A 21,721-nucleotide genomic window follows, 5' to 3' on the forward strand; every position below is an offset into this window, starting at 1 on the left:
AGTCTTGAACCGCAGCTACACATTGTCATATTGTAAGACAACCTGAAGTGTTTGAATTTATGTGGCACTGCGAAGACAGAGCGTTGTATGACATCAACGTAAGTCACGTAAGGGTGACTCGAAAACATATTGCTTTCATGCTAATTTGATGAGACATACCGATCAGTTTGCACTAGTTGTGATATGGATCACAAAACTCACGATTCATATCACATTACGGTTTTTAAAACACGGATCGGATCCATTTTTCAAATCAGCAAAAAGTGGTTGGGAAAAAAATAATAAAAAGAAATAAAGAAATTACAAGAATATATATAAAAAAAGACAAAGTTGCACATTAAGTGAAATATCGTTACAGGACACACAAGTTGGACCTGAACGCTGTGACACACAGTCAGTCATTCAAATCGGATATGCACAAAAATCTGATTTAAACTGATAGTATGACAAAACTCTGTCAGTGAGAAATTAACATGAATGTGTGTTTTACCTGGAGGGAATGTTTCATTTGCGAATGTGCAGTGACAAATTGTTATTTGGGGTAAAATGGAAGGAGATGTTCTTTTAGTTGATATTGTGAAGACTGTAAACTTTGTTGAAGTTTCTGTCACTGTAGTAGATAATGGTTTTGATGTTGTAGCAGTAATGGTGGAAGTAGCAGTTTCTTTTGTTAATTGTGTAGTTGGTTGTGTTGTTCCTGTTGACGTTCCTGCAGTTGTGGACGCACCAGTGGTTTGTGTAGCTGTTGTTGGTTTTGTTGGTGGTGGTCCTGTTGTTGTGGACAAACCAGTGGTATGAGAAGTTGTTGATACTTGTGTTGTTAATTGTGATGTTCCTGTTGATGGTCCTGCAGTTGTGGACGCACCAGTGGTTTGTGTAGCTGTTGTTGGTTTTGTTGGTGGTGGTCCTGTTGTTGTGGACAAACCAGTGGTATGAGAAGTTGTTGATACTTGTGTTGTTGATTGTGCTGTTCCTGTTGATGGTCCTGCAGTTGTGGACGCACCAGTGGTTTGTGTAGCTGTTGTCGGTTTTGTTGGTGGTGGTCCTGTTGTTGTGGACAAACCAGTGGTATGAGAAGTTGTTGATACTTGTGTTGTTGATTGTGGTGTTCCTGTTGATGGTCCTGTTGTTGTGGACAAACCAGTGGTATGAGAAGTTGTTGATACTTGTGTTGTTGATTGTGGTGTTCCTGTTGATGGTCCTGTTGTTGTGGACAAACCAGTGGTATGAGAAGTTGTTGATACTTGTGTTGTTGATTGTGCTGTTCCTGTTGATGGTCCTGCAGTTGTGGACGCACTAGTGGTTTGTGTAGCTGTTGTTGGTTGTGTTGTTGGTGGTCCTGCAGTTGTGGACATACCAGTGCTATGTGTAGCTGTTGTTGGTTGTGTTCTTGGTGGTCCTGTTGTTGTGGACAAACCAGTGGTATGAGAAGTGGTTGATAGTTGTGTTGTTGATTGTACTATTCCTGTGGATGGTCCTGATGTTGTGGACATACCAGTGGTATGTTTAGCTGTTGTTGGTTTTGTTGGTGGTGGTCCTGTTGTTGTGGACAAACCAGTGGTATGAGAAGTTCTTGATACTCGTGTTGTTGATTGTGGTGTTCCCGTTGATGGTCCTGCAGTTGTGGACGCACCGGTGGTTTGTGTAGCTGTTGTTGGTTTTGTTGGTGGTGGTCCTGTAGTTGTGGACAAACCAGTGGTATGAGAAGTTGTTGATACTTGTATTGTTGATTGTGCTGTTCCCGTTGATGGTCCTGCAGTTGTGGACATACCAGTGGTATGTGTAGCTGTTGTTGGTTGTGTTGTTGGTGGTCCTGTTGTTGTGGACAAACCAGTGGTATGAGAAGTTGTTGATAGTTGTGTTGTTGATTGTGCTGTTCCCGTTGACGTTCCTGCAGTTGTGGACGCACCAGTGGTTTGTGTAGTTGTTGTTGGTTTTGTTGGTGGTGGTCCTGTTGTTGTGGACAAACCAGTGGTATGAGAAGTTGTTGATACTCTTGTTGTTGATTGTGGTGTTCCTGTTGATGGTCCTGCAGTTGTGGACGCACCAGTGGTTTTTGTAGCTGTTGTTGGTTTTGTTGGTGGTGGTCCTGCAGTTGTGGAAGCACCAGTGGTTTGTGTAGCTGTTGTTGGTTGTGTTGTTGGTGATCCTGCAGTTGTGGACATACCAGTGGTATGTGTAGCTGTTGTTGGTTGTGTTGTTGGTGGTCCTGTTGTTGTGGACAAACCAGTGGTATGAGAAGTTGTTGATACTTGTGTTGTTGATTGTGCTGTTCCCGTTGATGGTCCTGCAGTTGTGGAAGCACCAGTCATTTGTGTAGCTGTTGTTGGTTGTGTTGTTGGTGGTCCTGCAGTTGTGGACATACCAGTGGTATGTGTAGCTGTTGTTTGTTGTGTTGTTGGTGGTCCTGTAGTTGTGGGAAAATGAGTGGTATGAGAAGTTGTTGATACTCGTGTTGTTAATTGTGATGTTCCTGTTGATGGTCCTGCAGTTGTGGAAGCACCAGTGGTTTGTGTAGCTGTTGTTGGTTGTGTTGTTGGTGGTGCTGCAGTTGTGGACAAACCAGTGGTATGAGAAGTTGTTGATACTTGTGTTGTTTGTGGTGTTCCCGTTGATGGTCCTGCAGTTGTGGACGCACCAGTGGTTTGTGTAGCTGTTGTTGGTTTTGTTGGTGGTGGTCCTGTTGTTGTGGACAAACCAGTGGTATGAGAAGTTGTTAATTCTTGTGTTGTTGATGGTGCTGTTCCCGTTGACGTTCCTGCAGTTGTGGACGCACCAGTGGTTTGTGTAGCTGTTGTTGGTTTTGTTGGTGGTGGTCCTGTTGTTGTGGACAAACCAGTGGTATGAGAAGTTGTTGATACTTGTGTTGTTAATTGTGATGTTCCTGTTGATGGTCCTGCAGTTGTGGACGCACCAGTGGTTTGTGTAGCTGTTGTTGGTTTTGTTGGTGGTGGTCCTGTTGTTGTGGACAAACCAGTGGTATGAGAAGTTGTTGATACTTGTGTTGTTGATTGTGCTGTTCCTGTTGATGGTCCTGCAGTTGTGGACGCACTAGTGGTTTGTGTAGCTGTTGTTGGTTGTGTTGTTGGTGGTCCTGCAGTTGTGGACATACCAGTGCTATGTGTAGCTGTTGTTGGTTTTGTTGGTGGTGGTCCTGTTGTTGTGGACAAACCAGTGGTATGAGAAGTTGTTGATATTTGTGTTGTTAATTGTGATGTTCCTGTTGATGGTCCTGCAGTTGTGGACGCACCAGTGGTTTGTGTAGCTGTTGTTGGTTTTGTTGGTGGTGGTCCTGTTGTTGTGGACAAACCAGTGGTATGAGAAGTTGTTGATACTTGTGTTGTTGATTGTGCTGTTCCTGTTGACGTTCCTGCAGTTGTGGACGCACCAATGGTTTGTGTAGCTGTTGTTGGTTTTGTTGGTGGTGGTCCTGTTGTTGTGGACAAACCAGTGGTATGAGAAGTTGTTGATACTTGTGTTGTTGATTGTGGTGTTCCTGTTGATGGTCCTGCAGTTGTGGAAGCACCAGTGGTTTGTGTAGCTGTTGTCGGTTTTGTTGGTGGTGGTCCTGTTGTTGTGGACAAACCAGTGGTATGAGAAGTTGTTGATACTTGTGTTGTTGATTGTGGTGTTCCTGTTGATGGTCCTGTTGTTGTGGACAAACCAGTGGTATGAGAAGTTGTTGATACTTGTGTTGTTGATTGTGGTGTTCCTGTTGATGGTCCTGTTGTTGTGGACAAACCAGTGGTATGAGAAGTTGTTGATACTTGTGTTGTTGATTGTGCTGTTCCTGTTGATGGTCCTGCAGTTGTGGACGCACTAGTGGTTTGTGTAGCTGTTGTTGGTTGTGTTGTTGGTGGTCCTGCAGTTGTGGACATACCAGTGCTATGTGTAGCTGTTGTTGGTTGTGTTCTTGGTGGTCCTGTTGTTGTGGACAAACCAGTGGTATGAGAAGTGGTTGATAGTTGTGTTGTTGATTGTACTATTCCTGTGGATGGTCCTGATGTTGTGGACATACCAGTGGTATGTTTAGCTGTTGTTGGTTTTGTTGGTGGTGGTCCTGTTGTTGTGGACAAACCAGTGGTATGAGAAGTTCTTGATACTCGTGTTGTTGATTGTGGTGTTCCCGTTGATGGTCCTGCAGTTGTGGACGCACCGGTGGTTTGTGTAGCTGTTGTTGGTTTTGTTGGTGGTGGTCCTGTAGTTGTGGACAAACCAGTGGTATGAGAAGTTGTTGATACTTGTATTGTTGATTGTGCTGTTCCCGTTGATGGTCCTGCAGTTGTGGACATACCAGTGGTATGTGTAGCTGTTGTTGGTTGTGTTGTTGGTGGTCCTGTTGTTGTGGACAAACCAGTGGTATGAGAAGTTGTTGATAGTTGTGTTGTTGATTGTGCTGTTCCCGTTGACGTTCCTGCAGTTGTGGACGCACCAGTGGTTTGTGTAGTTGTTGTTGGTTTTGTTGGTGGTGGTCCTGTTGTTGTGGACAAACCAGTGGTATGAGAAGTTGTTGATACTCTTGTTGTTGATTGTGGTGTTCCTGTTGATGGTCCTGCAGTTGTGGACGCACCAGTGGTTTTTGTAGCTGTTGTTGGTTTTGTTGTTGGTGGTCCTGCAGTTGTGGAAGCACCAGTGGTTTGTGTAGCTGTTGTTGGTTGTGTTGTTGGTGATCCTGCAGTTGTGGACATACCAGTGGTATGTGTAGCTGTTGTTGGTTGTGTTGTTGGTGGTCCTGTTGTTGTGGACAAACCAGTGGTATGAGAAGTTGTTGATACTTGTGTTGTTGATTGTGCTGTTCCCGTTGATGGTCCTGCAGTTGTGGAAGCACCAGTCATTTGTGTAGCTGTTGTTGGTTGTGTTGTTGGTGGTCCTGCAGTTGTGGACATACCAGTGGTATGTGTAGCTGTTGTTTGTTGTGTTGTTGGTGGTCCTGTAGTTGTGGGAAAATGAGTGGTATGAGAAGTTGTTGATACTCGTGTTGTTAATTGTGATGTTCTTGTTGATGGTCCTGCAGTTGTGGAAGCACCAGTGGTTTGTGTAGCTGTTGTTGGTTGTGTTGTTGGTGGTGCTGCAGTTGTGGACAAACCAGTGGTATGAGAAGTTGTTGATACTTGTGTTGTTTGTGGTGTTCCCGTTGATGGTCCTGCAGTTGTGGACGCACCAGTGGTTTGTGTAGCTGTTGTTGGTTTTGTTGGTGGTGGTCCTGTTGTTGTGGACAAACCAGTGGTATGAGAAGTTGTTAATTCTTGTGTTGTTGATGGTGCTGTTCCCGTTGACGTTCCTGCAGTTGTGGACGCACCAGTGGTTTGTGTAGCTGTTGTTGGTTTTGTTGGTGGTGGTCCTGTTGTTGTGGACAAACCAGTGGTATGAGAAGTTGTTGATACTTGTGTTGTTGATGGTGCTGTTCCCGTTGACGTTCCTGCAGTTGTGGACGCACCAGTGGTTTGTGTAGCTGTTGTTGGTTTTGTTGGTGGTGGTCCTGTTGTTGTGGACAAACCAGTGGTATGAGAAGTTGTTGATACTTGTGTTGTTGATGGTGCTGTTCCCGTTGACGTTCCTGCAGTTGTGGACGCACCAGTGGTTTGTGTAGGTGTTGTTGGTTTTGTTGGTGGTGGTCCTGTTGTTGTGGACAAACCAGTGGTATGAGAAGTTGTTGATACTTGTGTTGTTGATGGTGCTGTTCCCGTTGACGTTCCTGCAGTTGTGGACGCACCAGTGGTTTGTGTAGCTGTTGTTGGTTTTGTTGATGATGGTCCTGCAGTTGTGGACGCACCAGTGGTTTGTGTAGCTGTTGTTGGTTTTGTTGGTGGTGGTGGTCCTGTTGTTGCGGACAAACCAGCGGTATGAGAAGTTGTTGATACTTGTGTTGTTAATTGTGATGTTCCTGTTGATGGTCCTGCAGTTGTGGACGCACCAGTGGTTTGTGTAGCTGTTGTTGGTTTTGTTGGTGGTGGTGGTCCTGTTGTTGCGGACAAACCAGTGGTATGAGAAGTTGTTGATACTTGTGTTGTTAATTGTGATGTTCCTGTTGATGGTCCTGCAGTTGTGGACGCACCAGTGGTTTGTGTAGCTGTTGTTGGTTTTGTTGGTGGTGGTGGTCCTGTTGTTGCGGACAAACCAGCGGTATGAGAAGTTGTTGATACTTGTGTTGTTAATTGTGATGTTCCTGTTGATGGTCCTGCAGTTGTGGACGCACCAGTGGTTTGTGTAGCTGTTGTTGGTTTTGTTGGTGGTGGTCCTGTTGTTGTGGACAAACCAGTGATATGAGAAGTTGTTGATACTTGTGTTGTTGATGGTGCTGTTCCCGTTGACGTTCCTGCAGTTGTGGACGCACCAGTGGTTTGTGTAGCTGTTGTTGGTTGTGTTGTTGGTGGTCCTGCAGTTGTGGACATACCAGTGGTATGTGTAGCTGTTGTTGGTTGTGTTGTTGGTGGTCCTGTTGTTGTGGACAAACCAGTGGTATGAGAAGTTGTTGATACTTGTGTTGTTGATTGTGCTGTTCCCGTTGATGGTCCTGCAGTTGTGGAAGCACCAGTCGTTTGTGTAGCTGTTGTTGGTTGTGTTGTTGGTGGTCCTGCAGTTGTGGACATACCAGTGGTATGTGTAGCTGTTGTTGGTTGTGTTGTTGGTGGTCCTGTAGTTGTGGGCAAACGAGTGGTATGAGAAGTTGTTGATACTCGTGTTGATAATTGTGATGTTCCTGTTGATGGTCCTGCAGTTGTGGAAGCACCAGTGGTTTGTGTAGCTGTTGTTGGTTGTGTTGTTGGTGGTCCTGCAGTTGTGGACATACCAGTGGTATGTGTAGCTGTTGTTTGTTGTGTTGTTGGTGGTCCTGTTGTTGTGGACAAACCAGTGGTATGAGAAGTTGTTGATACTTGTGTTGTTGATTGTGATGTTCCTGTTGATTGTCCTGCAGTTGTGGAAGCTCCAGTGGTTTGTGTAGCTGTTGTTGGTTGTGTTGTTGTTGGTCTTGTAGTTGTGGACAAACCAGTGGTATGAGAAGTTGATTGTGGTGTTCCTGTTGATGGTCCTGCAGTTGTGGACGCACCGGTGGTTTGTGTAGCTGTTGTTGGTTGTGTTGTTGATGGTCCTGTAGTTGTGGACAAAGCAGTGGTATGAGAAGTTGTTGATAGTTGTGTTGTTGATTGTACTATTCCTGTGGATGGTCCTGCAGTTGTGGATGCACCAGTGGTATGTGTAGCTGTTGTTGGTTGTGTTGTTGGTGGTCCTGTAGTGGTGGACAAACCAGTGGTATGAGAAGTTGTTGATACTTGTGTTGTTGATTGTGGTGTTCCTGTTGATGGTCCTGCAGTTGTGGACGTACCAGTGGTATGTGTAGCTGTTGTTGGTTGTGTTGTTGGTGTTCCTGTTGTTGTGGACAAACCAGTGGTATGAGAAGTTGTTGATACTTGTGTTGTTGATTGTGCTGTTCCTGTTGATGGTCCTGCAGTTGTGGACGCACCAGTGGTTTGTGTAGCTGTTGTTGGTTGTGTTGTTGATGGTCTTGTAGTTGTGGACAAAGCAGTGGTATGAGAAGTTGTTGATAGTTGTGTTGTTGATTGTACTATTCCTGTGGATGGTCCTGCAGTTGTGGATGCACCAGTGGTATGTGTAGCTGTTGTTGGTTGTGTTGTTGGTGGTCCTGTAGTGGTGGACAAACCAGTGGTATGAGAAGCTGTTAATACTTGTGTTGTTAATTGTGATGTTCCTGTTGATGGTCCTGCAGTTGTGGACGTACCAGTGGTTTGTGTAGCTGTTGTTGGTTTTGTTGGTGGTGGTCCTGTTGTTGTGGACAAACCAGTGGTATGAGAAGTTGTTGATACTTGTGTTGTTGATTGTGCTGTTCCCGTTGACAATCCTGCAGTTGTGGACGCACCAGTGGTTTGTGTAGCTGTTGTTGGTTTTGTTGGTGGTGGTCCTGTAGTGGTGGACAAACCAGTAGTATGTGAAGTTGTTGATACTTGTGTTGTTGATTGTGATGTTCCTGTTGATGGTCCTGCAGTTGTGGAAGCTCCAGATGTTTGTGTAGCTGCTGTTGGTTGTGTTGTTGTTGGTCCTGTAGTTGTGGACAAACCAGTGGTATGAGAAGTTGTTGATACTCGTGTTGTTGACTGTGGTGTTCCTGTTGATGGTCCTGCAGTTGTGGATGCACTGGTGGTTTGTGTAGCTGTTGTTGGTTGTGTTGTTGGTGGTCCTGTAGTGGTGGACAAACCAGTAGTATGTGAAGTTGTTGATACTTGTGTTGTTGATTGTGATGTTCCCGTTGATGGTCCTGCAGTTGTGGAAGCACCAGTCGTTTGTGTAGCTGTTGTTGGTTTTGTTGTTGGTGGTCCTGCAGTTGTGGACATACCAGTGGTATGTGTAGCTGTTGTTGGTTGTGTTGTTGGTGGTCCTGTTGTTGTGGACAAACCAGTGGTATGAGAAGTTGTTGATAGTTGTGTTGTTGATTGTACTATTCCTGTGAATGGTCCTGCAGTTGTGGATGCACCAGTGGTATGTGTAGCTGTTGTTGTTGGTCCTGTAGTTATTGACAAACCAGTGGTATAAGAAGTTGTTGATACTTGTGTTGTTGATTGTGCTGTTCCCGTTGTGGGTCCTGCAGTTGTGGAAGCTCCAGTGGCTTGTGTAGCTGTTGTTGGTTGTGTTGTTGTTGGTCCTGTAGTTTTGGACAAACCAGTGGTATAAGAAGTTGTTGATACTTGTGTTGTTGATTGTGGTGTTCCTGTTGATGGTCCTGCAGTTGTGGACGCACCAGTGGTTTGTGTAGCTGTTATTGGTTGTGTTGTTGGTGTTCCTGTTGTTGTGGACAAACCAGTGGTATGAGAAGTTGTTGATACTTGTGTTGTTGATTGTGCCCTTCCTGTTGTTGGTTGTGTTGTTTCCCCTGTTAATGGTTGTGTTGTTGATTGTCCTGTTTCTGTTGTTGGTTGTGTTGTTTCCTCTGTTAATGGTTGTGTTGTTGATTGTGTTGTTGGTTGAGTTGTTTCCACTGTTGATGGTTGTGTTGTTGATTGTGTTGTTGGTTGTGTTGTTTCCTCTGTTAATGGTTGTGTTGTTTCCTCTGAAAATGGCTGTGTTGTTGATTGTGTTGTTGGTTGTGTTGTTCCCTCTGTTAATGGTTGTGTTGTTGATTGTGCTGTTTCTGTTGTTGGTTGTGTTGTTTCCTCTGTTAGTGATTGTGTTGTTGATTGTGTTGTTTCCTCTGTTAATGGTTGTGTTGTTGATTGTGTTGTTGGTTGTGTTGTTTCCTCAGTTAATGGTTGTGTTGTTGATTGTGTTGTTGGTTGTGTTGTTTCCTCTGTAAATGGTTGTGTTGTTGATTGTGTTGTTTCCTCTGTTAATGGTTGTGTTGTTGATTGTGTCGTTGGTTGTGTTGTTCCCTCTGTTAATGGTTGTGTTGTTGATTGTGTTATTGGTTGTGTTGTTTCCTCTGTTAATGGTTGTGTTGTTGATTGTGTTGTTGATTGTGCTGTTTCTGTTGTTGGTTGTGTTGTTTCCTCTGTTAATGATTGTGTTGTTGATTGTGTTGTTTCCTCTGTTAATGGTTGTGTTGTTGATTGTGTCGTTGGTTGTGTTGTTCCCTCTGTTAATGGTTGTGTTGTTGATTGTGTTATTGGTTGTGTTGTTTCCTCTGTTAATGGTTGTGTTGTTGATTGTGTTGTTTCCTCTGTTAATGGTTGTGTTGTTGATTGTGTCGTTGGTTGTGTTGTTCCCTCTGTTAATGGTTGTGTTGTTTCCTCTGTTAATGGTTGTGTTGTTTCCTCTGTTAATGGTTGTGTTGTTGATTGTGTTGTGGGTTGTGTTGTTCCCTCTGTTAATGGTTGTGTTGTTGATTGTGCTGTTTCTGTTGTTGGTTGTGTTGTTTCTTCTGTTAATGGTTGTGTTGTTGATTGTGTTGTTGGTTGTGTTGTTTCCTCTGTAAATGGTTGTGTTGTTGATTGTGTTGTTGGTTGTGTTGTTTCCTCTGTTAATGGTTTTGTTGTTGATTTTGTTGTTTCCTCTGTTAATGGTTGTGTTGTTGATTGTGTTGTTGGTTGTGTTGTTCCCTCTGTCAATGGTTGTGTTGTTGATTGTGTTATTGGTTGTGTTGTTTCCTCTGTTAATGGTTGTGTTGTTGATTGTGTTGTGGGTTGTGTTGTTCCCTCTGTTAATGGTTGTGTTGTTGATTGTGCTGTTTCTGTTGTTGGTTGTGTTGTTTCCTCTGTTAATGGTTGTGTTGTTGATTGTGTTGTTGGTTGTGTTGTTTCCTCTGTAAACGGTTGTGTTGTTGATTGTGTTGTTGGTTGTGTTGTTTCCTCTGTAAATGGTTGTGTTGTTGGTTGTGTTGTTTCCTCTGTTAATGGTTGTGTTGTTGATTGTGCTGTTTCTGTTAATGGTTGTGTTGTTTCCTCTGTTAATGGTTGTGTTGTTGGTTGTGTTGTTTCCTCTGTTAATGGTTGTGTTGTTGATTGTGTTGTTGGTTGTGTTGTTTCCTCTGTTAATGGTTGTGTTGTTGATTGTGTTGTTTCCTCTGTTAATGGTTGTGTTGTTGATTGTGTTGTTTCCTCTGTTAATGGTTGTGTTGTTGATTGTGTTGTTGGTTGTGTTGTTTCCTCTGTAAATGGTTGTGTTGTTGATTGTGTTGTTGATTGTGCTGTTTCTGTTGTTGGTTGTGTTGTTTCCTCTGTTAATGGTTGTGTTGTTGATTGTGTTGTTTCCTCTGTTAATGGTTTTGTTGTTGATTGTGTTGTTTCATCTGTTAATGGTTGTGTTGTTGATTGTGTTGTTGGTTGTGTTGTTCCCTCTGTTAATGGTTGTGTTGTTGATTGTGCTGTTTCTGTTGTTGGTTTTGTTGTTTCCTCTGTAAATGGTTGTGTTGTTGATTGTGTTGTGGGTTGTGTTGTTCCCTCTGTTAATGGTTGTGTTGTTGATTGTGCTGTTTCTGTTGTTGGTTGTGTTGTTTCCTCTGTTAATGGTTGTGTTGTTGATTGTGTTGTTGGTTGTGTTGTTTTCTCTGTTAACGGTTGTGTTGTTGATTGTGTTGTTAGTTGTGTTGTTTCCTCTGTTAATGGTTGTGTTGTTGGTTGTGTTGTTTCCTCTGTAAATGGTTGTGTTGTTGATTGTGTTGTTGGTTCTGTTGTTTCCTCTGTAAATGGTTGTGTTGTTGGTTGTGTTGTTCCCTCTGTTAATGGTTGTGTTGTTGATTGTGCTGTTTCTGTTAATGGTTGTGTTGTTTCCTCTGTTAATGGTTGTGTTGTTGAATGTGTTGTTGGTTGTGTTGTTTCCTCTGTTAATGGTTGTGTTGTTGTTTGTGTTGTTGGTTGTGTTGTTTCCTCTGTTAATGGTTGTGTTGTTGATTGTGTTGTTTCCTCTGTTAATGGTTGTGTTGTTGATTGTGTTGTTGGTTGTGTTGTTTCCTCTGTTAATGGTTGTGTTGTTGATTGTGTTGTTCCTGTTGATGGTCCTGCAGTTGTTGAAGCACCAGTTGTTTGTGTAGCTGTTGTTGTTTGTGTTGTTGGTGGTCCTGTAGTTGTGGACAAGCCAGTGCTATGAGAAGTTGTTGATACTTGTGTTGTTGATTGTGCTGTTCTTGTGGATTGTCCTGCAGTTGTGGATGCACCAGTGGTTTGTGTAGCTGTTGTTGGTTTTGTTGTTGGTGGTCCTAATGTTGTGGACAAACCAGTGGTATGAGAAGTTGTTGATACTTGTGTGGTTGATTGTGCTGTTCCTGTTGAGGGTCCTGTAGTTGTGGACGCACCAGTGATTTGTGTAGCTGTTGTTGGTTGTGTTGGTGGTGGTCCTGTAGTTGTGGACAAACCAGTGGTATGAGAAGTTGTTGATACTTGTGTTGTTGATTTTGCTGATCCTGTGGATGGTCCTGCAGTTGTGGAAGCACCAGTCGTTTGTGTAGCTGTTGTTGGTTGTGTTGTTGGTGGTCCTGTAGTTGTGGACAAACCAGTGGTATGAGAAGTTGTTGATACTTGTGTTGTTAATTGTGATGTTCCTGTTGATGGTCCTGTAGTTGTGGACGCACCAGTGATTTGTGTAGCTGTTGTTGGTTGTGTTGGTGGTGGTCCTGTAGTTGTGGACAAACCAGTGGTATGAAAAGTTGTTGATAACTGTGTTGTTGATTGTGCTGTTCCTGTGGATGGTCCTGCAGTTGTGGATGCACCAGTGGTTTGTGTAGCTGTTGTTGGTTGTGTTGTTGGTGGTCCTGTAGTTGTGGACAAACCAGTGGTATGAGAAGTTGTTGATACTTGTGTTGTTAATTGTGATGTTCCTGTTGATGGTCCTGTAGTTGTGGACGCACCAGTGATTTGTGTAGCTGTTGTTGGTTGTGTTGGTGGTGGTCCTGTAGTTGTGGACAAACCAGTTGTATGAAAACTTGTTGATACTTGTGTTGTTAATTGTGATGTTCCTGTTGATGGTCCTGTAGTTGTGGACGCACCAGTGATTTGTGTAGTTGTTGTTGGTTTTGTTGGTGGTGGTCCTGTTGTTGTGGACAAACCAGTGGTATGAGAAGTTGTTGATACTTGTGTTGTTAATTGTGATGTTCCTGTTGATGGTCCTGTAGTTGTGGACGCACCAGTGATTTGTGTAGCTGTTGTTGGTTGTGTTGGTGGTGGTAGTGTTGTTGTGGACAAACCAGTGGTATGAGAAGTTGTTGATAACTGTGTTGTTGATTGTGCTGTTCCTGTGGATGGTCCTGAAGTTGTGGATGCACCAGTGGTTTGTGTAGCTGTTGTTGGTTGTGTTGTTGGTGGTCCTGTTGTTGTGGACAAACCAGTGGTATGAAAAGTTGTTGATACTTGTGTTGTTGATTTTGCTGTTCCCGTTGATGGTCCTGCAGTTGTGGAAGCACCAGTGGTTTGTGTAGCGGTTGTTGGTTCTGTTGTTGGTGGTCCTGTAGTTGTTGACAAACCAGTGGTATGTGAAATTGTTGATACTTGTGTTGTTGATTGTGCTGTTCCGGTTGATGGTCCTGCAGTTGTGGACGCACTAGTGGTATGAGAAGTTGTTAATACTTGTGTTGTTGATTGTGCTGTTCCTGTGGATGGTCCTGAAGTTGTGGATGCACCAGTGGTTTGTGTAGCTGTTGTTGGTTGTGTTGTTGGTGGTCCTGTTGTTGTGGACAAACCAGTGGAATGAAAAGTTGTTGATAACTGTGTTGTTGATTGTGCTGTTCCTGTGGATGGTCCTGCAGTTGTGGATGCACCAGTGGTTTGTGTAGCTGTTGTTGGTTGTGTTGTTGGTGGTCCTGTAGTTGTGGACAAACCAGTGGTATGAGAAGTTGTTGATACTTGTGTTGTTGATTGTGCTGTTCCCGTTGATGGTCCTGCAGTTGTGGAAGCACCAGTGGTTTGTGTAGCTGTTGTTGGTTGTGTTGTTGGTGGTCCTGTTGTTGTGGACAAACCAGTGGAATGAAAAGTTGTTGATAACTGTGTTGTTGATTGTGCTGTTCCTGTGGATGGTCCTGCAGTTGTGGATGCACCAGTGGTTTGTGTAGCTGTTGTTGGTTGTGTTGTTGGTGGTCCTGTAGTTGTGGACAAACCAGTGGTATGAGAAGTTGTTGATACTTGTGTTGTTGATTGTGCTGTTCCCGTTGATGGTCCTGTTGTTGTGGAAGTCACAGTGGTTTGTGTAGCTGTTGTTGTTTTTGTTGTTGGTGTTCCTGTTGTTGTGGACAAACCAGTGGTATGAGAAGATGTTGATACTTGTGTTGTTGATTGTACTATTCCTGTGGATGGTCCTGCAGTTGTGGAAGCACCAGTGGTTTGTGTACCTGTTGTTGGTTGTGTTGTTGGTGGTCCTGTAGTTGTTGAAAAACCAGTGGTATGTGAAGTTGTTGATACTTGTGTTGTTGATTGTGCTGTTTCTGTTGATGGTCCTGCAGTTGTGGACGCACCAGTGGTTCGTGTAGCTGTTGTTGTTTGTGTTGTTGGTGGTCCTGTTGTTGTGGACAAACCAGTGGTATGAGAAGTTGTTGATACTTGTGTTGTTGATTGTACTATTCCTGTGGATGGTCCTGCAGTTGTGGAAGCACCAGTGGTTTGTGTAGCTGTTGTTGGTTGTGTTGTTGGTGGTCCTGTAGTTGTTGACAAACCAGTGGTATGTGAAGTTGTTGATACTTGTGTTGTTGATTGTGCTGTTTCTGTTGATGGTCCTGCAGTTGTGGACGCACCAGTGGTTCGTGGAGCTGTTGTTGTTTGTGTTGTTGGTGGTCCTGTTGTTGTGGACAAACCAGTGGTATGAGAAGTTGTTGATACTTGTGTTGTTGATTGTGCTGTTCCCGTTGATGGTCCTGCAGTTGTGGAAACACCAGTGGTTTGTGTAACTGTTGTTGGTTGTGTTGTTGGTGGTCCTGTTGTTGTGGACGAACCAGTGGTATGAGAATTTGTTGATACTTGTGTTGTTGATTGTGCTGTTCCTGTTGATGGTCCTGCAGTTGTTAAATCACCAGTGGTTTGTGTAGCTGTTGTTGGTTCTGTTGTTGGTGTTCCTGTTGTTGTGGACAAACCAGTGGTATGAGAAGTTGTTGATACTTGTGTTGTTGATTGTGGTGTTCCTGTGGATGGTCCGGCAGTTGTGGAAGCACCAGTCGTTTGTGTAGCCGTTGTTGGTTTTGTTGTTGGTGCTCCTGTTGTTGTGGACAAACCAGTGGTATGAGAAGTTGTTGATACTTGTGTTGTTGATTTTGCTTTTCCCGTTGATGGTCCTACAGTTGTGGAAGCACCAGTGGTTCGTGTAGCTGTTGTTGGTTGTGTTGTTGGTGGTCCTGTAGTTGTTGACAAACCAGTGGTATGTGAAGTTGTTGATACTTGTGTTGTTGATTGTGCTGTTCCGGTTGATGGTCTTGCAGTTGTGGACGCACCAGTGGTATGAGAAGTTGTTGATACTTGTGTTGTTGATTGTGCTGTTACGGTTGATGGTCCTGCAATTGTGGACGCACCAGTCGTTTGTGTAGCCGTTGTTGGTTTTGTTGTTGGTGCTCCTGTTGTTGTGGACAAACCAGTGGTATGTGAAGTTGTTGATACTTGTGTTGTTGATTGTGCTGTTTCTGTTGATGGTCCTGCAGTTGTGGACGCACCAGTGGTTCGTGTAGCTGTTGTTGTTTGTGTTGTTGGTGGTCCTGTTGTTGTGGACGAACCAGTGGTATGAGAAGTTGTTGATACTTCTGTTGTTGATTGTGCTGTTCCCGTTGATGGTCCTGCAGTTGTGGAAACACCAGTGGTTTGTGTAACTGTTGTTGGTTGTGTTGTTGGTGGTCCTGTTGTTGTGGACGAACCAGTGGTATGAGAATTTGTTGATACTTGTGTTGTTGATTGTGCTGTTCCTGTGGATGGTCCTGCAGTTGTGGATGCACCAGTGGTTTGAGTAGCTGTTGTTGGTTGTGTTGTTGGTGCTACTGTTGTTGTGGACAAACCAGTGGTATGAGAAGTTGTTGATATTTGTGTTGTTGATTGTGCTGTTCCCGTTGATGGTCCTGCAGTTGTGGACGCACCAGTGGTTTGTGTAGCTGTTGTTGGTTCTGTTGTTGGTGTTCCTGTTGTTGTGGAAAAACCAGTGGTGTGAGAAGTTGTTGATACTTGAGTTGTTGATTGTGCTGTTCCCGTTGATGGTCCTGCAGTTGTGGAAGCACCAGTGGTTTGTGTAGCTGTTGTTGGTTGTGTTGTTGGTGGTCCTGTTGTTGTGGAAAAAACAGTGGTGTGAGAAGTTGTTGATACTTGTGTTGTTGATTGTGCTGTTCCCGTTGATGGTCCTGAAGTTGTGGAAGCACTAGTGGTTTGTGTAGCTTTTGTTGGTTGTGTTGTTGGTGGTCCTGTAGTTGTGGACAAACCAGTTGTATGAGAAGTTGTTGATACTTGTGTTGTTGATTCTGCTGTTTCCGTTGATGGTCCTGCAGTTGTGGAAGCACCAGTGGTTTGTGTAGCTGTTGTTTGTTGTGTTTTTGGTGGTCCTGTAGTTGTGGACAAACCAGTGGTATGAGAAGTTGTTGATGCTTGTGTTGTTGATTGTGCTGTTTCTGTTGATGGTCCTGCAGTTGTGGACGCACCAGTGGTTTGTGTAACTGTTGTTGGTTGTGTTGTTGGTGGTGCTGTAGTTGTGGACAAACCAGTTGTATGAGAAGTTGTTGATACTTGTGTTGTTGATTCTGCTGTTTCCGTTGATGGTCCTGCAGTTGTGGAAGCACCAGTGGTTTGTGTAGCTGTTGTTTGTTGTGTTTTTGGTGGTCCTGTAGTTGTGGACAAACCAGTGGTATGAGAAGTTGTTGATGCTTGTGTTGTTGATTGTGCTGTTTCTGTTGATGGTCCTGCAGTTGTGGAAGCACCAGTGGTTTGTGTCGCTGTTGTTTGTTGTGTTGTTGGTGGTCCTGTAGTTGTGGACAAACCAGTTGTATGAGAAGTTGTTGATACCTGTGTTGTTGATTGTGCTGTTTCTGTTGATGGTCCTGCAGTTGTGGAAGCACCAGTGGTTTGTGTAGCTGTTGTTGGTTGTGTTGTTGGTGGTGCTGTAGTTGTGGACAAACCAGTTGTATGAGAAGTTGTTGATACTTGTGTTGTTGATTGTGCTGTTTCCGTTGATGGTTCTGCAGTTGTGGAAGCACCAGTGATTTGTGTAGCTGATGTTGGTTGTGTTGTTGGTGGTCCTGTAGTTGTGGAAAAACCAGTGGTGTGAGAAGTTGTTGATACTTGTGTTGTTGATTGTGCTTTTTCTGTTGATGGTCCTTCAGTTGTGGAAGCACCAGTGGTTTGTGTAGCTGTTGTTGGTTGTGTTGTTGGTGGTCCTGTAGTTGTGGAAAAACCAGTGGTGTGAGAAGTTGTTGATACTTGTGTTGTTGATTGTGCTGTTCCCGTAGATGGTCCTGCAGTTGTGGACGCACCAGTGGTTTGTGTAGCTTTTGTTGGTTGTGTTGTTGGTGGTGCTGTAGTTTTGGACAAACCAGTTGTATGAGAAGTTGTTGATACTTGTGTTGTTGATTGTGCTGTTTCCGTTGATGGTCCTGCAGTTGTGGAAGCAGCAGTGGTTTGTGTAGCTGTTGTTTGTTGTGTTGTTGGTGGTCCTGTAGTTGTGGACAAACCAGTGGTATGAGAAGTTGTTGATGCTTGTGTTGTTGATTCTGCTGTTCCTGTTGAAGGTCCTGCAGTTGTTGAAGCACCAGTGGTTTGTTTAGCTGTTGTTGGTTGTGTTGTTGGTGTTCCTGTTGTTGCGGAGAAACTAGTGGTTTTAGTAGCTGTTGTTGGTTGTGTTGTTGTCGATGGTTGTATGGTTGTTGGTGTTGTTGATGTTTTTGTACTTTGGAAAGTAAATGGTGTAGCTGTTGTGACACAAGTTTCCATATATCTAATTATTGTTGCATTTGATCCACACACAGCTTTGAAACACAAGCCATTTCCATCTGTGGTGTGGTACACTTCTTCTCCAATCATGAACTCCTTCCCATCATATACACACGTAGGAGCACACTCTATCTCTGTGACACATTTTTGGGTTTCTTCCTTTAAAAATGGCCTGTCAGAAGGGCACTGAGGAAAACACCCTAAGAAGTAAAAAAAGGGGGGAATGATTAAACAGAAATGATATATTACTTTAAATTTTGTAACAGCCCATTGGTCAATTAATTTATAGAGGTTTAAAAAGTTTGATACCTTCTAGTAGAGGAATTTGATTGGAACAGGTCCCTTCTGGGTTTTTGCATGTTTTCATGCAGGCTGAACCACAGGCTCTGTAGTGCCACTCACAGTCTCCCACTGGGCCATTATAGTAGTCACAGAATAAAGCTGCAATGTAGTTCAGATATTGTAGTCACAACTTTAATAGCAGACAACATAAAATGTTCTAGACAATATTACTAAGTCTTTTATAGAAGATTAGGTAATATACAATGGAATTGTAAATGGAATTTAAGTTAAGAGCTTTCCATTTTCTGAGAAATACCCCTGTGTAACAAGCATTCCCATAACACTTACGACAAATATGTGGAGTCCGCCATGCAATGCAAGCCTCTTTCTTTCGGCATTCAGCCGCATAAGCAGCCACTGCTGTACAGAAACAATCACAGTCTCCACCAGAATCACATGCACAGGTGTCCCTCACACAGGCGTCATAGTATGGGGCAGAGTCCACCTATAGACAAGAAAATGTACAACTTTATAACAGAACAGAGTAGATTATTTTCTTCTATTTTAGATACAAATGTAACAATTCATTTAAATGATTTATATTAAACTAATACGTTCAAAACGTTTTGATATGTTTACATACATGTGCATGGCAGTCTTGAAAGACATTGCTTGTAATGATGCTGCATTGTTTGATAGCCCAGACACTCCGGTGAGGGTTTTTCTCACAAGGGTCTTTCAAACTGTCCACTTCTGGGCAGCTTGGTTTCACTTTCCAGCTATTCCCAAACACCACCGCATCAGTGACTTCTTCTCCATCGTGCTTTACAAAGTCGTTGTTTGCATTACCGTCAAAGTCTCCACACAGTCCACACACTTTGCCCTGTAATAGAGATCATGAAGTTGTTTAGGTGAGTGGGTGAACATGTAAAATTTATAGTTTTATGCATACCTTTATATGTAATTCATACCTTTAAGCTGGGATGGAGTTGGAGCGTCAGGGTTGTTTTGCCGTCATAAATTAAGTTTAAAAGCTTTTTGATCTCAATGACTTTGTAAATCCCCACAGAATTGATTTGATATTGGAAGTCGGTTCCATTGGTTTCAATAACCTTTACTCCATCCGCTTCAGATAAAACCACTTTGTTTCTCTAAAGGATTTGAATAGGAAGTTGCATAAAATTGTCCACGATACAAATGAATGTAGCTCGCTGCTAGTATTATCAGAAATGTTGAAAGTGAAACTTGTCACTGCTCTTTAAACAATAATTTCAGAGATACATTTAATTGTATGTTGCATTCATGTTGACTTGAAACACTTTAGTAGCCTCACCCCAAAGAAAAGATTGATAGATTTGGAGCAAATGGAGTCGGTGGAGCCACAGGGAATGTTTTCTGTAACAATACGTAATGAGTATTGACTCTCCCCCATGTTGCAGTAATCCTGGTGGGATTTCACAGAGAAATTATGTATCAGGTCAGATTCAGATATTTGGACTAATATAATTGCTGTCGACATTTTACCAAGAAATAGTTCAGCAAATATTTACACATATATGACCCTGCCTGTGAAATTCAAAGTATTATAATCTAAATATGGGATTAGGAGGATCAATCAATTTCAGTTGTTGACATGATTTTACTCAGTCAATATTAAAGATATAAAGATTATATTCACAGAATGTTCTTTACATACTTTTGTTAAAATCTTTCTGTACAATACATGAATGTGACCAGTGGCTGCCAAATTTAAAAAATCAAAATCACTGTGAATGTGCCATAAAGAGTAGTCTAACTTTTTTCTTAGTACATCTTGGTTGTGTTCACATAAACAACTTTGCAACTACATGTCAACTAACTGTCATTAGAGTATTAGTAGACTGTAGGGGTTAGGGTAAGGAAAGAGGTTAGGGTTAGTGGAATAAGTTGACATCCACCTGCAAAGATACTTATAGACAGTTGAACGTCTGTTGAGGGATTATCACAATAAAGTGTTAATAGATATTAACTCTTTCCCCGCCATTGACAAGTTATCATGTCAATTATGAGAAAACATTTGCATGAAAAAGTGTTCCTGATAAATTTTTATGTTAATCTGCAATACCCTGATTATCCACTAGATGCACTTACCCAATTTATGGAAAAACTGAAGCCAAAATGTTATTTACTAATTTTAAACTCTGTGTATGTTTTGATAATCATTGTGAATCTGATCTCTAACAAAATTCCTTCACAAAAAATACACTAAATATTTTTTTTATTTTTTTTACCCATATTAAAATGTTTATAAGCAGAAAAAATATAGATAGGATGAAAATGTTGTCCCGTTTGTTTATTGTTTGTGTGAAAGCAAAGGGTCTGTTCTTTATTGGCTATATTTGTATGTTTATATATTTTTAGAAGAATATTGTCCTGGAAGGCATTTTGTAAAACTTTTGTGAAAAATAACAAAAAATGCTGGCGGGCAACCTTCGAAAAAAAAAAACAGCTGACAAGGAATGAGTTAAGCAGACAGTCTACTAATAATGTAAAAATTGGTAGTTGATAAGTAGTTGCAGTTACTTATAATAAGTACAATTTCTAAAGTGGACTATAGAAATAAAGTGTTACCATAAAGGATGACAATTTTAACTAGTTATTTATTTGTTTAATAATCATGAAACTTGAAAGAGCTGTTAAAAACATACTTGTGCTAAGATGTATTCACAGGCTCCGTGGTAAAAATATTTTCTTCCATCGAAAGTCTTATAATGTCCTTCACCATAGATGGTACAGGTGCCGTAACAATTTTTATCAGTACAACTCCACATCCCTTTTGTGCATTTGCTAAAAAAAAGATTAATTGCAAAATGTTTTACTTTTTTGCAAACTTTGCAGATTTTTAGCAAGCACATGGCAAATCTTTGCATGCATCTGTTCATGTTTGTCATATTACTTCTTCACAGAGTGTTTACAGTACATTATAATCTTTGATACAATGTATGAATGGCTTACCAGGTGTTGCATTCGTCTTGAATCTCATCCCCAGGTAAATAAGTTAATCCATCGTGAAAACAGGGACAGTTTTCCTTCTCTATACAGCCACCTTGGCCATCGGCTAGCAGGTTATCTGGGCACATACAACCTGATACACAACCTGTGCTGACCTGCAGTCAAAATCAGAAAGGTAAAATGTTTTCTTCTATATACATTCACCTAACTACCAATACATCCACTCAAATAATCAGTCCATCCTTCATTTTCACCAATCCATCCACTAAACTACAAACTCATAAACTCACGCAGTTATTTGGATCTTGGTTCTGGCATGTCATTTGACACTCTGCCCCTGTTTTTCCCTGTTCATTAATCAAACATTTGACGTAGACCATTGGAGCCACACAATCTAAAAACAAAACAGGCACATGGATGAGGTTTGTATAACTTGTACACACCATGCTAAAGTAGTGTTGTTTCAGTAATATCTTATTTTTTCTAGTTGTGTTTTAGAGGTTATGGTTTGAGCTCACCTTCTGGACGGTCGCAGTTTAATTTGCCGAGGGTGCAGGTGCTGTAATATGACAAAATCATGAAAATCCACAATAAGAAGTTTCATTCATTGTGTTTGTTAATTATGTATGTCTGTTAAAGTCTGTGTAAAAAGTGTGTAAAAGTAAATTCAGATAATTGTTTAGAAACACATTATAAATGGTAGAAATGTATTGCATGACAAAGACTACATGTAAACCATGTAGTACTGAATTATGGAGTAACACTGTTAAACACTTTTTCACCATTTCTGAGTTCTGGATTTTTTGGGTGGGCCAGAAATTATGTCTCGATGATGCACTGAATGAATGGCCCGCCTCTAATACTATAGACAGTTTCAGCAGAAATAACATAAACAAACTTTTTTGTGGACTAAACGCAACTTCCGGTAAACTTCAACATAGAAACAATAACAACAATGCCTCATTTAAGAGTAGTTTATTTCTGATAATAATTTAAATAAATTCTTAGTTCATATATAATGTATAGCGCGTATAAACTATTGCCCTCAGCTTGCATTAATGTGTAAAATGAATGTATACAATGTTAACTACAGGTCCTTGAATTCTTGCCTGGCTGCCAAACCTCTCTGC

General features: G+C 42.1%; 2 protein-coding genes across 2 annotated transcripts in view; both read right to left on the bottom strand.

The window, feature by feature from the left end:
• Positions 1-21,721, bottom strand: part of LOC135781184 (uncharacterized) — a 164,532-nt gene that overhangs the window by 6,849 nt on the left and 135,962 nt on the right. The gene's annotated exons all lie outside the window — the stretch shown is intronic.
• Positions 1-21,721, bottom strand: part of LOC135781185 (uncharacterized) — a 40,594-nt gene that overhangs the window by 6,849 nt on the left and 12,024 nt on the right. The window contains exons 17-26 of the mRNA XM_065291531.1: positions 21,110-21,150; positions 20,882-20,985; positions 20,595-20,746; positions 20,288-20,426; positions 18,934-19,044; positions 18,572-18,751; positions 18,244-18,483; positions 17,949-18,105; positions 17,628-17,759; positions 491-17,518 (exon numbers count right to left, since the gene is read on the bottom strand). Of these exons, the coding sequence (XP_065147603.1) occupies positions 491-17,518; positions 17,628-17,759; positions 17,949-18,105; positions 18,244-18,483; positions 18,572-18,751; positions 18,934-19,044; positions 20,288-20,426; positions 20,595-20,746; positions 20,882-20,985; positions 21,110-21,150 (18,284 nt within the window). The remainder of the gene's footprint in view (positions 1-490; positions 17,519-17,627; positions 17,760-17,948; positions 18,106-18,243; positions 18,484-18,571; positions 18,752-18,933; positions 19,045-20,287; positions 20,427-20,594; positions 20,747-20,881; positions 20,986-21,109; positions 21,151-21,721) is intronic.

Source organism: Paramisgurnus dabryanus, chromosome 23, assembly GCF_030506205.2.
Source record: "Paramisgurnus dabryanus chromosome 23, PD_genome_1.1, whole genome shotgun sequence".
Lineage (NCBI taxonomy): Eukaryota > Metazoa > Chordata > Actinopteri > Cypriniformes > Cobitidae > Paramisgurnus > Paramisgurnus dabryanus.